At 46.4% G+C, this 16386-nt stretch overlaps 1 protein-coding gene across 1 annotated transcript; it reads right to left on the bottom strand.

Moving 5' to 3' along the window:
• Positions 1-2348: 2348 nt before the first annotated feature.
• On the bottom strand, positions 2349-14771 carry LOC124065162 (semaphorin-4A-like). Its single transcript, XM_046400316.1, is given in 14 exon segments — positions 2349-3951; positions 4141-4211; positions 4567-4730; positions 5565-5680; positions 5798-5987; positions 6108-6246; positions 6699-6880; positions 6968-7095; positions 8635-8757; positions 10881-10971; positions 11052-11150; positions 12174-12236; positions 12374-12534; positions 14625-14771. Coding segments are annotated over 14 exon segments (2385 nt in total). The 5' UTR covers positions 14710-14771; the 3' UTR covers positions 2349-3178.
• Positions 14772-16386: the final 1615 nt, after the last annotated feature.

Below are 16386 nucleotides of genomic sequence, written 5' to 3'. Positions count from 1 at the left end.
TCAAATGGAAAGACGTCTCACTTCATTCACACAAATCTAATTTGGGCTGAAAACGGCGTGTCTGTGTCACTGATGGGACATAAGGATCTGATGTTTCCAGGTGTGAATTTTACAGTCAAAAGTCAATATGAGAATAAAATCACATTTGGGGAAAACAGTAATATTTTGCTCTATAACAACCTTTCTCCATATTGCAATAGAATCTCCATATTACTCCACGTGTCCAGGACACACCCGTCTTTGATGGTGCCGGTCCATCTCTGATGCTGGACCAGGAGCTGCCCCCCGCCCTCCTGCAGACCTGCTGGCCATGTTTGAGGAAGCAAAGCTAAGTTGAGAGATTTTGTTGCTTTTGTGACTCTGCATGTCAGAGGAGCCTCGCTGGGCGACGGCTTAGACACATTAAACTGGGATCAGATTCCGTTTGGAGCCTTTCCTCCCACTTGTGGACGATATACTGTCGCCATCAGGTCCATCAACACGTCCCAGCTGACTCGTCAACGCATACGCACATCAGTGACCCGTCAGCATCTCCGCTTCCAGGTGGTTTTTAGATGTGCAGTAGCGGTTTCTCATATGGGCGAACCGGGCGGCCGCCCAGGACGGCACTTTGGGATCAAAAAGCACTCAAAGTAAATTTCATTCATAACACTAGATAGTTTCCTACTGTAGGCCTGTTTCACATTCCATACACTCTTGTTTATCGTCTATCTGTACCCCACCAATGTGTTGGTTTAGTCCTGACCCCTGCTGTCCGTCACGTCAGAGGCCATTGGCATCAGCGTAACCTGTTGATCCCCGAGGCGACTCCGATTCAGGTAATAAACATGATGGACAGAAAAAGGCCAAAGCTATCGGGTGCTTATTTCAGAAAGAAAAGGAAAGAAGAAGAGGAGAAACGGTCCAAAAACAAAGGTATGTAGCTAATGTTCCCTCTGTAGCGTACGACTGTAATTACGTTATGAAAAGGGGCTAACGTTAATTGTTTAGCGGTCATTAGTTTGTTTGCTCTTTGGTGTGCTAGTTATAGTTAACCTGAACATTATCTGAGTTAACATACATACATAGGAATAAATGTGTCTACGGTGAAGCTATCACCACCTTTGCTGTCATTGCTTTGTGACCATTTGGTTATCGCTGCGTACTGTATTTGGCCGTCGGGATGTTCCGTGCAGTAAGCTAGCCTTAAAAAGACGGACGTTGCCCACATTTCGTCCATTATTTTCTGTCTCAGTATAACGTTAATAGAATTTGGGCAATGAAGTATTTCTCCCCGTTGGTTAATCTGTAGGTTAATAGCATGTAATAGGCGTAATAACATTAAGTGATAGCTAATGTATTTAAGTGTGTCGTTCATGCATGTTTACACTGATGCACTTTTCCAGCAACACTGCTAAAACATTTTGGAGCCTCCTGCCCAGGATGAGTCTCCAGCAACAGAGGCTTCATCTGGAGCAGAGGATCAGGAGATCCCATCCACCTCTATGGCTGCTATGGCTTCTATGGCATCTCCTGCCATGTCTCAGGAAGGCCATGAGGAGTTTGCTGCTGCTTCTCCTCAGCAGGAGCCTATAGGTGGGTGGTATTTTGCTGTCGTGTGTGTGTGTGTGTGTGAAGGTAGAAGTAGCAGTGTGTTTTATCTGTGGATTTTACCTGCCTGTACACATTTTTTCCTGTTAGTTGTGATTAATCCAGTTTTGCTGTTTCTTAAAACCGTGTTAAGTTCGACTGCTGTGTGCTTTGAATAATGTGCCAAATCAGATGTGCTGTTCTACAGAAATGCCTGATCCCCCACAAAGTTCATCTTCCACTGGGGAAGAGCCTCTTTCAACAGACCCTGCAGACTGGCCATCACCTCTGACAGACAGCATTAGGACCGAGTTGGTACGCAGAGGGCCGAGTTAGGTGGCATCAGATTTCTTTTTTCCTAATGGGAGATGTTGTCACCAGAAGGGTCAGGTTTTAGTTCTGTGTGTGTGAAGGATTTGTGTATTTTGACTTGTATTTTTATTGTTGTTATTTATATTCAATTATTTTATTTCTTTATTGTACTTTTCTATGCTTGTGATATGAAATGTGTATTTTCTTTCAGTTCAGTTCAATTCAGCTTTATTGATAAAGCACTTTAAAAACAATATATATCTTGCAAATATTTATGGTTGTGCACTTTAAATTGGTTGTTTAATGTTTGTTTTATTGTATTTCTATCATAATAAAGTTTATACATATACTTTTCACCCGATGTTCCCTAGAGAAAACATCCATTGCTCTTTGTCTGTGTTTGTCTCTGTTGGTCCACCATGTCTGCAAAGACAGAAATAAAACACTGACACAAAAAGACTGCAGCCTGTTGTTTTTCATCATTTATTTCCTCTATGTCTTCTCTCACTTAAAGCTGTTGGTTTGTCATCACAAACAAACTTTTGTTTTAGGAGTTTTGAAGGAGGAGCTACACTTCTTATATCTGTGATTAAAGTGAATTATCAAAGGTAAACATAGTATCACAGCAAAACAATGTCTCCAAAGTTTTAATCCCTGCAGTTATTCAAAAACAGCAATGAAACAAAGTTTGGCAAATCATCTGTACAAACGCTGACAATCAGCAACAAAACATCACACACAGAATTAAAACTACATTGAAGGCCAGGACACAAATGACGATCAATAAATACATAACACTCGATCAGTGTGCATGTTCACATTATGTAGTTTTGATCTGACATGTTCGTATTCCTTGCCTGAAGGTCCCAGCCCTCGTTACATTCACAGCGGGTTTCACAGCTCATCCTGTTTACATTCACTCATTCACACAAAAAAATCAACAGCTGTTCATAACAAACAAATATCTCAACAAAATGTGCACATATACAGAATGCAGGACAATCTCTGATTCTGAACACATCCCCTCAGAAAAATCAGTCATAAAAGACAAAGCTGATTCACTCAACCTGCATCTAAAAGTCACTGTGACACATTCATGTTCAATGAACGGACCATCAGATTACAACTGAAACTATGTGAGCACTCATTTTACCTGAAACACGAAGTGTTTGTGATGGATTCTGCACAAAATGAGCGCACCTTAAAACAACTGAAAAGAAACATAAAACCCCCACGGAGAGACGTTAAAGGACCACGGAGACACATGGGGTCATGATACGAGCTCTCGAGGCCGTCGTTACTTCACCACCTTCAGCTCAGGCTCCTCTGGGTTGCTCAGAGAAGGAACACTCTCCAGATACTCACTGGTTTTGCTGCCGTCTTCTGGACTCACCAGAGGACTCGTTTTGAGGCCAGTTCTCCTTTGGCGCCACATGCAGATCCCTCCAGCCACCAGGATGCAGATGCAGGCTGCCAGCAGGAGGGAAACAACAACAAACTCGTTGTAATAACTCTTCTTGTTCAGTGTCTTTTGAGTGTCGTCAAGCAGCTCCTTCCTGAACTGGACGTCTTCTCTGGATGTTGATGTGAAGTCCAAACTGTTGTCTTGAAAGTTGAATTTTGATCCAGAATCTTTTTGCTTTGAGTTGGTCTCGTCTTTTAAACTGGTTGTGAATTCGTCACCATTGTATTCCACCATCTCGCCCTCTGGGTTTCCTGAAGGTTGTGCCACAGAAGTCGGTGACTCTGTGATGATGTCCTTGTAGGACTCGTCTTTGATGTTGGTCACATGGTGTTGTTTGCCCTTCCCGGAGGTCATGGAGGTTGGAGGAGCACTCTGTCGGACACCATAACTTTTTACCACTTCCTTGTACTTGCCTTCCTCTGCCTCGCAGAGGTAGGTCCCAAAGGTGTCAGCGGTGGCGAGAAACCTCAAACTGCCATCAGCCGAGTGGATGAAGAGATTCTCTGGCAGGTCTTTGAACTGAGGGGAGGTCCAGGTCAGAGTGGCCAGGTTGGAAGGTTTCAGACACTGAAGCCTCACCGCTTCGTTCAGAGTAAAATTCAGTTCTGTCGAACAGAAAATCCTCTTTAAATAAAAGAGAACCAGCGATGGTGCTGACTGAAAGACTGAAACATCTCAACAACCTTAAGATTAAACAGACATTCATGCTTCACTGAATGTTCCTCTAGCAAACAACTATTAGATGGACTGTGATGAAATGTGTTTGAGATGTTCATGGATCTATGAGAGGTTACCCGTGTGCAGACGGCGCTCAGTCTGTCCAGGACATTCTTCCGCCACGTTGACATCCTCCAGGTCTTGTGCCCTGAAGAGTGAATGGACAGCCCGTCCGTCATCTCACACACACTCACTCAAAATACATTAGAGCAGAACAACCTTCTTGACCTCCACCAGTCTGTTTTCAAGGCAGATTACTCAACTAAGACCCCTGTCCTGTCTGCTGCCATTCTGCTGGACTTTTCAATTGGAGAGGTTAATGGACAGCCTCCAGCCAATCAGAATCCAGTATTCATCCAGACCATACAAAGCTGCATACACTCAGTGTGCTACAGCCTCCACTTAAATCTTCCCTTGTCACCTGAGCTCAGTGTATAGCAGACTGAACACCCTGTGAGGATCCATAAAGAATCTCCACAGTAACGAAGGGAACGTTCACTCACATGTTCTCATCACTGCCATCCACACGGGAGCAGAGCCTCCTGCTGTGGCTCCACCCACACAGAGGATCTCTGGACAGGACACACTGGCTGCAGGTGGTGTAGATGGAGCACCTGGCGACAGGTACAACGGTCACGCCCTCTGATGTCCCCAGGTAAAGTACTCCCTACAGGAGCAGAAAACAGAGTGACCCCACAGAGCTGACAAATCATCGCTTCACTGCCATCATCACCCATCAGTTTGTGTTTCTCTGCTCCTGGAGGAAGCGCTGATTTCTCTTCTCCCAGTCTGTACTGCTTCAGGTCGTTATGCAGACGACACTCTGCTGTTTATGTCTGTGCTTTCGGTGTTCTTAATGTGTGGATGATAGAAACAACATGCGGCTTTAATGTCAGGCTCGGCTGTGTCATCAGAAAGTGAGAACGATGTTACCTTCCAGCCACTGAAGCTGATGAAGAGACATGCTGTTTGTGCTTTTATAAAGAAATTAAAGACTTCTCTCATGAACTTGGAGTTTGCTGTTTGCTCTTTTCTTTTGTATTTCATGAACCCATTTGAGCTCTATTGTGTACATGAAAGGTGCTGATGTATTAAGTTCATGATTTATAGATATTATCGTGTGATTCTTTATTTTTGTGTAATGTCATGGCCAGCTGATGCTGTTCTTTATCACTTTGATGCAATAATCCTGCAAATCAGAATTAACATTGATAATTCAATTCAGTTTATTCATACGGTGCCAAATCACAACAACAGTTGTCTCATGACACTTTCCAGTTAGAGCAGGTTGAGACCAAACTCTTTCATTTGATTTTTAGAGAAACCCCTCAAAACCCCCCATGAGCAAGCAGTTGGTGACAGTGGCGAGGGAAAGCTGTCTTTTAGAAGGCAGAAACCTCAGAGCAGACCCCGACCTTGACCAGTCATCTCGTATAGCCCAGTGAGTCAGTCAGAGGTTTTATTCTGTGAAATATTTCAGTGTTTCCAGCTGAGAGTTTACCTTGGAGGAGGAGAGGATGATGCTTGTGACCAGCTCAGGTTGTGCGAACACCTGAATCTCCTCGATGACCTGCGCACCCTGATCAAACAAAACCACTTTGTGTAGGAATCCGGACTCTGTGCATCAGAGAGAGAGATGATCAATAAATATCAGAGAATAAAGCTTTTCAGGCGATGCAGCAGCATTTTCAGGCCTGTTGTGTCAAAGTGAAAACTCGTCCTTGTGAGGCTCACCTGTAAGAAGAAAAAGGACAGTATACTGTTTTCCATTGGCAGCCTGGGTCCTCATTGCAGCCACATGACTGAATCGCTGCCCTGAAGAGACAACAATGGGGCCTCCGCCATCTGGTTTTACACTGCTGCCGGTCAGGAAGCTCTTCTTCACCTCAGCCAGTTCAGAGTCTGAAGCGTTGCCTAGTCCACACTGTCAGGACAAGAAAGAGACAGCTACTGACATCACAGTGACATCACAATGACATCACAGACTGTCCTGATTAAATGATTAACATGGGGTTCCAAGGGGCTGGATATGTGACCATCCCACCTTTCCCAGGTAGGAGTGTCTCCCCTGCAGTGGACTCCACTGGTGTGTCTCCATGTTGAAGGTCCTGTAGCTCTCAGTGAACACTGTCCTCACGTCCTGCAGCTTGAAGACGCACACAGCAGATCCTGGAGCTGAAGACCTGAAGGATGCCAGAGATGACAAACTCATGTTAATGTTGAGAGAGAGAAAGCGAGGTGTTAAATGTTTTTGTTTTTGATTAAATCTCTCCAACAATGTTCACTGTGGACGCTTCACTGCTTTCAGATCATTTAACACAAAAGTTTTTATGGTTACAGTTAAATGTTGTCCATGGCATGTGAAAAACACAAATTGTATTGTGATAACTCTGCTGTGTCATTCATACATCATTTGGTGGGGCCAGAGGAGTTCTATAGCACCACCGGCAGACCAAACCTTCCTCTGATACACAAGAACGATTAAATGAAACGGGCACATTGTGATTTCAGGAAACTCTGGAGATATCTTGTACTGGAAAAAGGTATTGTACAGAAGAATAAAATCTGACAACAATGTGAATCAAAGAAATCCTCCCAGTTGTGTCTAACCCCCTCAGACTGTTTGTCTTCCTACCACTGAGATGTGAAGACTCCATAGAACAGAGTGTCTGAAGCATCGCTGCCCTCTGGTGGCTGGAGGGTGAACACGTCCTGGAGAACGTTGAAGGGAAGCTGTTTGGCAGACTGACAGAGCAAAGGGGCTTTGGCAAAGGATGTCCACTTCTTCTGCAGAGTTCTCTGTCCACCAACATCATCCTGCGAAGGCAACAACAAACTTTAGCAGTAAGGCCTCATTTAAACCAACAGACTGTGCAGTCAGGGCGTCTTTGTCTTGACGCTCACCTTGCAGACTTGAGCCACCCTGGCAATTTGCAGCTCGTCTACAAAGCTGAACTCTTTCCCAACTTCACTGAAGAAGAAGTAGAGTTTCCCCTGTGATGGGTCCAACACTGAGGTGACAAACGTTGGCTCTAAAATACAGGAAGTGAAGACAGATGAGGAAACTGAGGGCAAAAGGGAAATCAGATCTGTGAGCAGCAGAGTAAAGATTCAGATGTGATTACACAGAAATCATCTTATTTTAATTGACTAAATGATTTCTGTGATTTTACATGCTGTTTCTGATGAACCACAATTCCCCTTTGATGAACAGTTTCCAAATCATACATAAACTACATAAACTGAAGCTGTGCTGAGGCTCCATGACAAGCAGACTGAAACACCTTCTTTTTCACGTGTTTTAAACGCAGACATGTGGGGAACTTGGAGACATTCAGAGGGAAAGAGGAAATGAATCACTGGGACAGAAAACAGGAAGTTTGGTCTTCTTGAGACATCACTGCAGCTTGGTTTGTTGAAGGTATGTGAGGTTTTTATGGCTTTTCAATATCAGCATCTTAATTTTCATTTACTGAGGCTGAGGGTGTGTCTCACTTTACTGTGAAGTTTTTGTTTATCAAACCCAACACCATCCTTCTCTAACCAGAACCTGTAAGAGACACAACCATTAAAAGTTTAATAATCGAGCAAAACTGTAAATAAATAAGAATGCATGTTTTATGTATCAAAAGTTTCAATCAGATTCAAGATTAATTTAGTTTAATAATTTGTATAATAGAAAGACACGTTGTTATAGTCTGTGCCTTTCCTTCCCCCCTCGTGGGTCAGCTGTTTTCTCCCTCACCTTTGTTTCCTGTGGTTCCTTGTTTGTCCCTCTCTGTGTCTGTTTTCTGGGTGTGGCTCATCGGTCTTGCTGCCCATCTGCCTGCTCACCTGAGAACCATCCACTAATCATCTCCAGCAGTACAAATACCCCGGCTCTGCAGTCTACTCTCTGCCAGATTGTTCAGTCTACGTTGTGGTCTCCCTTGCCTGTGGGTCTCCTGTGAGTCAGCCACCTCTGCCTGCCTGCCTGCCTGTCCTGTGTTTCCTGAGGGCCCCAAATCGCTGAAGATGTCCCTCCTCATCTGTTGCTTAATGAAAATAAAACCACTTACAACTGAACTGTTTTCCAGGTCTCGCTTGTTTGGGTCCAGTTCTCTCCACGCACCGCATAACACACATAGGATACATAATCAATAAATAACAGATAATAATGTGTGTAAAAACACTTGAATGTGTCTGCTTGGAGTTAAAATGTCGGCTGATTTGTCTTGTTTTTCCTGCGGATGTGACGGACTCTGAGCTCTCAGCTGGTCCCGTGAAAACCTGCCTGAGTCTGGCACGGCTTGGGTTTGCATGCACAACAGATCCTGAAATGTGGCGTTCAGGTGACTACTCTTCAAACTGCAGAGCTGGAAACAGTTTCTGCGGCAGCCTTTCTCACGATCCGATGCCTTTCTTCTTCTTCTTCTCTTTTTCTCTACGTTTGTGACTCACCACCACCACTTTGTCCTCATTCTGGTTACTCAGTTTCATGCACAAAGGGAATCCTCACACTGAAACTGGACTAACAAATGAATCCTGTCATCGATTCATATAAATGAATCAGCATGAGTCATGTCACTCACCCTCCAGTAAGCTGAAAGACACGTCCTGGCTGATGTCTGGGCGGCCATCTTTGCTGAAATGTCGAGCAATCTGTGGTTTGTCTCCTCTGAAGTTGGTCGTTGTGGCAGTGAACAGCTCTCCGTCTGCACGTCGATAAACAGAGCAGCTGAAATTGCATTTGTACTTTAAAGGAGCAACTTGTAAAATTTGTCCAGAATTCAGAGATTGCTCCAAAAAGAAGATGGAGGAACTGTCAGCTGCTGCTCAATGTACTGTCTGCTGTAGTTGTCGTTGGCTGTAGCTATAGCTAGTAACTGGATATTTCATGTTTGTTTTGCTTCCTTAATAGACTAAATGCAAAGAGAGCTTGTCAGACTTAGCGAACTCTCTACTCATATTAATCTCCAACTGGAACTGTGGGGCCCTCAAGAGATACAAAGTGGTATTACAGACAGGGCGGCCGCAGCTAGTTGGTTAGCATGCTAACTTCAGTGGATATCTCTGCTACACAACACGGATTTGACAGAACATCAACTATCTTGTGTCTTCACTGTCTGTCAGTTCATTTTTTTAATATTTTAAAACTCTGGACATTTCTTACAGACTGCACCTTTAAAACACACTGAACATCTGAACCACAACATGTGTGACTGACAACATCAGCTCAGTCATACATCAAAATGAAAATATATCTTTTCTTGTACATTTGTACTACTTGCCTATGTTTGCATATTTAAGCAGGAAAACCCAAAGAGTTATTTTTGACCAGGACGTGTCCTTTAACACACACATAACACATTTCAGAGACTGCATTCTTTGACCTCCGCACTATCGTAAAAATTAGGCACATTCTGAGTCAGAAAGATGCAGAAAAATTAGTCCATGCATTCTCTACTATTGACTACCTGTAAAATTCAATATAGATTTTAAAATTCTCCTCCTCACTTATAAAGCCCTGAGCGGTCAGGCACCATCCTATCTTAAAGAGTTGGTAGTTCCCTATTATCCCATCAGAGCTTCACGTTCCCAAAATGCAGGGCTACTTGTGGTTCCTAGAGTCCTCAAAAGTAGATTGGGAACCAGAGCCTTTAGTTATCAAGCTCCTCTACTATGGAACCATCTTCCGGTTTCGGTCCGGGAGGCAGACACCCTCTCTATATTTAAGAGTAGACTAAAAACGTTCCTGTTTGATAAGGCTTATAGTTAGAGCTGGCCTAGGCCGGCCCCTAGTTATGCTGCTATAGACTTAGACTACCGGGGGCCCTCCCATGATGCACTGAGCTCTTTCTTCCTCTCCTTCTGCACACATTCATGTCCCATTAATGCATATCACTAACCCAACTTCTTCCCTGGAGTCCTTGTGCTTTCTCGTCTCTCAGGTTCTCATGGATCGTGGTTGGACCTCCTGCTGTGGTCCTGCTCAAAACCCACTGCGATTACTACCGTTTAGTCATAATCTATTTTAATTCTGTTACTACTCTGCTGCAGCTGCTACTATTATTACTGTTACTAATACTGCTATCATAATCACTGTAGTACCTCCTGAATACTTCATTATCATTATCTACAGTTCCAATACTTCTGGTATTATTACTGCTGCTACGCATCTCTCACCCCCCACTCCCCTCTATGTCTCTGTCTCTCTTTCTCTCTCTGTCTGTCTGTCTTTGAAACCACCTGACATCATCAGTGAGCTGCTGATAAGCTGAACGTGTGATGGAGAGCAAAGTGATGCGTTCAGAGATGAAAAGCTGCAGGAAGTCGGCGGCTGTCAGAGAAGACGAGGCCACACTTTCTATAAGTGACTGCTCGTTTCTCCGAAAGCTGATTGGAGAAGCTTTAGTTTCTTGTATTGTTCTGCTTCAGGTCCTCAGGTTTTATATCCTCCATCACTTTGGTTTCACATTTCAACCTTTAACACCCAAAGTGCACACAACCAAACAGCTGAGCTGGAAACAGACGCTGACACTCTTACGGTTTGCTCCCTCTGCAAGCTGCAGGTGGAACTGGACTCCAACCGGTCAGGGCAGACCGGTCAAGACCGGGGTCTGCTCCGAGGTTTGTGCCTTCTAAAAGGCAGTGTTTCCTCTCCACTGTGGCCAAGTGCTTGCTCAAGAGGGAATGTTGGGTTGTCATGAGATAACTTTTGTTGTGAATTGGAGCCATATAAATAAACGGAACAGAACTGAAAGTGAATTGATTGCATCAGTGTACAGTTCAATTAGTGTTTGTTTGGTGTTTTTGTCATTAATAAACATCTGCTGACCGATGACGATGGCGGTGGTCCTCTGCGTGGGGCTGAATGGACAGCGACCTTTAGCTCCACCATGTTGGAGCACGGAGAAGCTTTCTGTGTCCTGAAGGAGAACCATCACTCCCGTCAGCAGTGAGCACACTGGAGTAATCAAGCTTCAATTTGGTTTCTGTGTTGACTTACGATGAAGGCCTCATGGGGGCTGTAGGCGTAGCTGCCGCAGGCGTAGAGATGGGTCGAGTTTATTGGCTGCAATACCCGCACAAAGTTTGGACAGTCGATCTGCAGACAGACAGACAGGCAGACAGACAGGTCAACAAAATCGACTGTAGCAGTTTATTAACAGTTTATTATCATTGTTGTTGAATCTCAGGTGGAGATGAGACAGGAAGTGGGCGGTGGTGCTCACATGGGCAGGGGAGGAGACCAGGAAATACTTAAGAGGCTGCGTGCTCTCCACAGACTCCCTTTGTTCCCTGCCATGCTGCCACACCAGTAAGTTGTTCTATGTATGTTCTATGTGTTCTGTATGATGCTGCTTGTATTTGAGTTTATTTTACACAGTTCAGTGCTATTAAGTAACCTGGTTGTGTATTAATTGTTTCTTTAAGTAGATGGAGTGATATAGAGCAGCACTCCCCTCATCCTCTGATGGATGCATAATTAAGTAAGAAAATTATTTTCCTTTGTTAATCTAAGAAGATGTGGCATGCATGGCAGTGTATGTTTATACATTTTTTCCTTTATTTTAGAAAATCATCCAATCATCCAAACCATTGTCCACCCACCCTCTGTCCTAATAAAACCTTTGAAATGGCTCCTGGATCCAGTGTTTGAATGTGCACACCAGACAAGGGTTCAAAACCCAAAGACAGTCTTTTTCAATCATTATTTTCTCTGTAAGCTGCAGTCATTCGTACTTGTGCATCATGCAGAGGTTGAATTATTTTTGGCCTCCATGATTGCATTAATGTTTTAATAAGTTCTTGTTTAACACGTTCATAATTTTTTTTCATTTAGTTTTTCAACCAATGACTTAACAAAGCCCCCGAAGGCCAAACTTCAACCCTCTCTCTCTCTGTCTCTTCAGAGGAGAGGAGACAGAACAGCACAGCAAGCTTCAGAGACAAATCTATTAACATAACAACAACAGCCTGTTTAACTGCAGTCACGGTCGCACCACAAGTCAGCAAAGTAAGCTGAAACTTCCAACAGCAACAGCATGAGTTAACATTCCCGCAGGACAAGACTGAACTGAAAATCACTTCATAAAATCCACAAAGAAGAAGATGTGTTCAGATTTACCGCCGGGTTCTTCACTTTAACTTCACAGGCCTTCAGTTCCTCCACCGATGGACTCCACTCCACCTGGACAACAGACAGGCAGGCAGACAGGCAGACAGGCAGACAGACAGATGAATGAGTCCAAAATCAAACCTTACAAAAACTCGAACAGCTGTCTATAAATCAAAGTATCGTGGGATAAAGTAAACTGTCTCGATCACCTTCTTCTTCAAGTTGATGACATCACTCTGACTGACGTCCAATGAGAGTAGAGCATCTCATGCTCCTACATACAGGGTGGACCCATCGTCGCTTAGCAACAGTGTGGTCGTGTTGTGGACGTCAGTGAGTCTGAAGACGGCCAGAGGTCTGTGTGGTGAGTCTGGACACAGAGGATCAGTTTTAGTTTGTACGCCAGCGTCTCGTCTCCGTGTGGACACGTCTCCTGAAGACGCCGGGCGGCTCACTCACTAACTGTATTTTAGATGTAAAGAAAAACCAGGAGGTTCGTCGTGTGGTTTTTCTCGTCTTCATTCACATCGATGGGACTAAACAGACGCCTGACTATTATTAAGTGAGATGAGACCATAACAGAAGGTACGAGTCACAAATAACATCAGCAGCACATCGTCAGCCTTCAGCAGTCAGCTGACTGGCAGAAAGTACAGTACCACTTCCTGTTTCTGAGGCTGAGGGTTCAGGTCTAGAGAGGATGTGGTTCAGAGCTGCAGAGACTCACTAACTTATCTGATCTGCCCGAAGCAGGACAGCATCTGAACACAGTCTGAAAAAGGACACATCTCACATTTCTTTGTCTGATCAGCAGGCCTGACAACCTCAAGATTTTTATTTGAGGGTTTCACAACCCCAAGACGCTTTAAAACCGTGTCAGCGGCTCGCACGCACTCTGCCGTTGGTTTTCATTTTCACATCGCATTGACTCATCTGGCATCTGAGTCTGAATGTGGCACAACACAAGCCGCTGCAGATCAAAAGATGCCTTCAAGTGTCTCCTGACACAAGAAACACAACACTGCAGGTGCATCACGGCAGAAGTTAAAGAGCAAGAGGTTCTGTCAGCACTGGGACCGGTTCCACTGGTTCCACCACCACACGGGAACACAGCCGAGATGTCCCGCCGGGACCAGTCGTCGTTCTTTTGCAGCTCTTCACGCTAGACTAACAACCCACTAACAACTGGCTGTGGTCAGCATTCATTCCCAAGTCACATGACTCTGCAGTATTTGTCAGCTCAGCTCTGATTGGCTGCCGTGGACACATGACAGACAGGCGGACGCGTTAAGTCATGCATCTTGTTCGGCCCGATGCTATGACACACGTTGGAGTTAGGGATGTTGGAGGGTTGAGAGATTTCATCCGAGTCGAGTCCAGTCGTCCGAGCGGTTTGCGTTGAAGCAGAGTCTCGCCGCAGGCTTAACGCTCGCTCAGACGGGCTTCATCCGCCTCTCAGCGAGCGGCACAAAGACCAGGTGTGAACTCATACAACCAACTCACAAAACACTATTCAGGCTTTCAGGCTGAGGTTTAAGTTCTCCACTTAGCTTCCTCCCTCGAGATGTTTTGTGACTTGACTGTGTGTGTGATTTCCAGCCACGACGACTTGAAGCCCACTGAAGTACAGCATGAAGAGTTTCAGGCCACACACACTCAAGAAGAAGCTGACCGAGTTCAGGAAGTTGATCAATTTATTAATCTGTTCACATCTGCCTCATTATTGAAGTGAAGCACACTTATAGATAGATAAGATCTGATAGGCCGCAGAATAAAAAGACATTTTTACAGCAGTTATTATTTCTACTTCTTAAGTCTATCAGTGAGCTGTGGAGCTGCTGGTTGGTAGATTATAATCAGAGGTCACCAGTGTTGCTATCTGAGCTCAAGTATGCAAAGGCGTGTAGAAACACAAGTGACATTACGCATTCCTGATTTTTGTCACAAATGATGTAAATGTCCCCCTTCATGGCCCCGTACAGGACGTTTTGGTCTCTACAGCTGATTTCTCTGTTTGTGACCAAACTGTAAGGGTTTTCACACAACACACTCCTTTAAATCACATAAAAGCTCAGAGTTATGTACGGGTCGTCCATGCAGCCGTTCACATACTGGTTTCAGAGGACACCATGCAGGTGTGACAGAGTGCAGAGACTGAACCACGATCCTGTGGTCGCGGCCCATCTGCCTCCCGAGCTGCTGCTGAATCGAGCGCAAACCCAATGTCTGTGGACTTCGGATGATCACACTGAATTCATGGTTGATCTCAATAACAAAAACAATTAGTAGCTTCCTACAATATTCCATAGACTAAAGGAAAGGGAAATGGTTTGGCCTCACTTTCACAATGTGAGAATCCGACGTGGAAAAGCTCAGAACAGTAAAAGAGCACATCAGAAGAGCCGCATACTCCTTAACAAACATCATTTATGTTCTCACGAACACACGGCAGGAACTTACCGAGGAGGAAGGAGGTTCGAGGAGGAGGCAGCGAGCCGGCGGAGCACAGCAGGCCGAGGAGCAGAACAGTGAGTGATGGAGACATGACGGAGGAGTCGACGAGTCTTCGTCTCTGACACTCAGCACAGTGAAGAAACACTCAGCGGGACTCACCACAGCTTCCTCTTTACCGTGGTCTGAGGTCAGGGGGAGGAGCTGGAGAGGAAGGGGAGGCAGAAAGGAGGAGGGGAGGGGGAGGGGGAGGGGGAGGGGGAGGAAGAGGAAGAGAGGAGGAGGAGGGGGAGGAAGAGGAAGAGAGGAGGAGGGGGAGGGGGAGGAAGAGAGCAGGAAGACGGGGAGGGGGGGGAGAGGAAGAGAGGAGGAGGAGGGGGAGGAAGAGGGGGAGGAAGAGGAAGAGAGGAGGAGGAGGAGGAGGAGGAGGGGGAGGAAGAGGAAGAGAGGAGGAGGAGGGGGAGGAAGAGAGGAGGAGGAGGAGGAGGAGGAGGAGGGGGAGGAAGAGAGGAGGAGGAGGAGGAAGAGGAAGAGGAAGAGGAAGAGGAGGAGGAGGGGGAGGAAGAGGAAGAGGAAGAGAGGAGGAGGAGGAGGAGGAGGGGGAGGAAGAGGAAGAGGAAGAGAGGAGGAGGAGGAGGAGGAGAGGAGGAGAGGAGGAGGGGGAGGAGGAGAGGAGGAGGGGGAGGAGGAGAGGAGGAGGAGGAGGAGGAGGGGGAGGAAGAGGAAGAGAGGAGGAGGAGGAGGAGGAGGGGGAGGAAGAGGAAGAGGAAGAGAGGAGGAGGAGGAGGAGGAGAGGAGGAAGATGAGGAGGGAGAGGAGGAGAGGAGGAGGGGGAGGAGGAGAGGAGGAGGGGGAGGAGGAGAGGAGGAGGAGGAGGAGGGGGAGGGAGAGGGAGAGGAGGAGGAGGAGGAGGAAGAGAGGGGGAGGGGGAGGAAGAGGAAGAGAGGAGGAGGAGGGGGAGGAAGAGAGGAGGAGGGGGAGGGGGAGGAAGAGGAAGAGAGGAGGAGGAGGGGGAGGAAGAGAGGAGGAGGAGGAGGAGGAGGAGGAAGAGGAGGAGAGCAGGAAGAGGGGGAGGGGGAGGAAGAGGAAGAGAGGAGGAGGAGGAGGGGGAGGAAGAGAGGAGGAGGAGGAGGAGGAGGAGGAGGAGGGGGAGGAAGAGAGGAGGAGGAGGAGGAAGAGGAAGAGGAAGAGGAAGAGAGGAGGAGGAGGAGGAGGGGGAGGAAGAGGAAGAGGAAGAGAGGAGGAGGAGGAGGAGGAGGAGGAGGGGGAGGAGGAGAGGAGGAGGGGGAGGAGGAGAGGAGGAGGAGGAGGGGGAGGAAGAGGAGGAGAGCAGGAAGAGGGGGAGGGGGAGGGGAGGAAGAGGAACTGAGGAGGAGGAGGAGGAGGAGGAGGAGAGGAGGAAGATGAGGAGGGAGAGAGGAGGAGGAGGAGGAGGAGAGGAGGAAGAGGAGGAGAGGAGGAAGAGGAAGAGGAGGAGGAGGAGGAGGGGGAGGAAGAGGAGGAGGAAGAGAGGAGGAGGAGGAGGAGGAGAGGAGGAAGATGAGGAGGGGGAGGAGGAGAGGAGGAGAGGAGGAGGGGGAGGAAGAGGAGGAGAGCAGGAAGAGGGGGAGGGGGAGGGGAGGAAGAGGAACTGAGGAGGAGGAGGAGGAGGAGAGGAGGAAGAGGAGGAGGAGGAGGAGGAGGAAATTGACTCAGCTCGACTTGCTTTTGGTGAGCTTCGGTTTACATTGTTTTTCCGTCGACAGGAACCGAGACGAGTTAAGTCAAGTCG

Source organism: Scatophagus argus, chromosome 9, assembly GCF_020382885.2.
Source record: "Scatophagus argus isolate fScaArg1 chromosome 9, fScaArg1.pri, whole genome shotgun sequence".
In the NCBI taxonomy this organism is placed as follows: Eukaryota; Metazoa; Chordata; class Actinopteri; family Scatophagidae; genus Scatophagus; species Scatophagus argus.
Note: the sequence above shows the minus strand (reverse complement) of the source record. Positions and strands in the feature narration are given on the sequence as shown.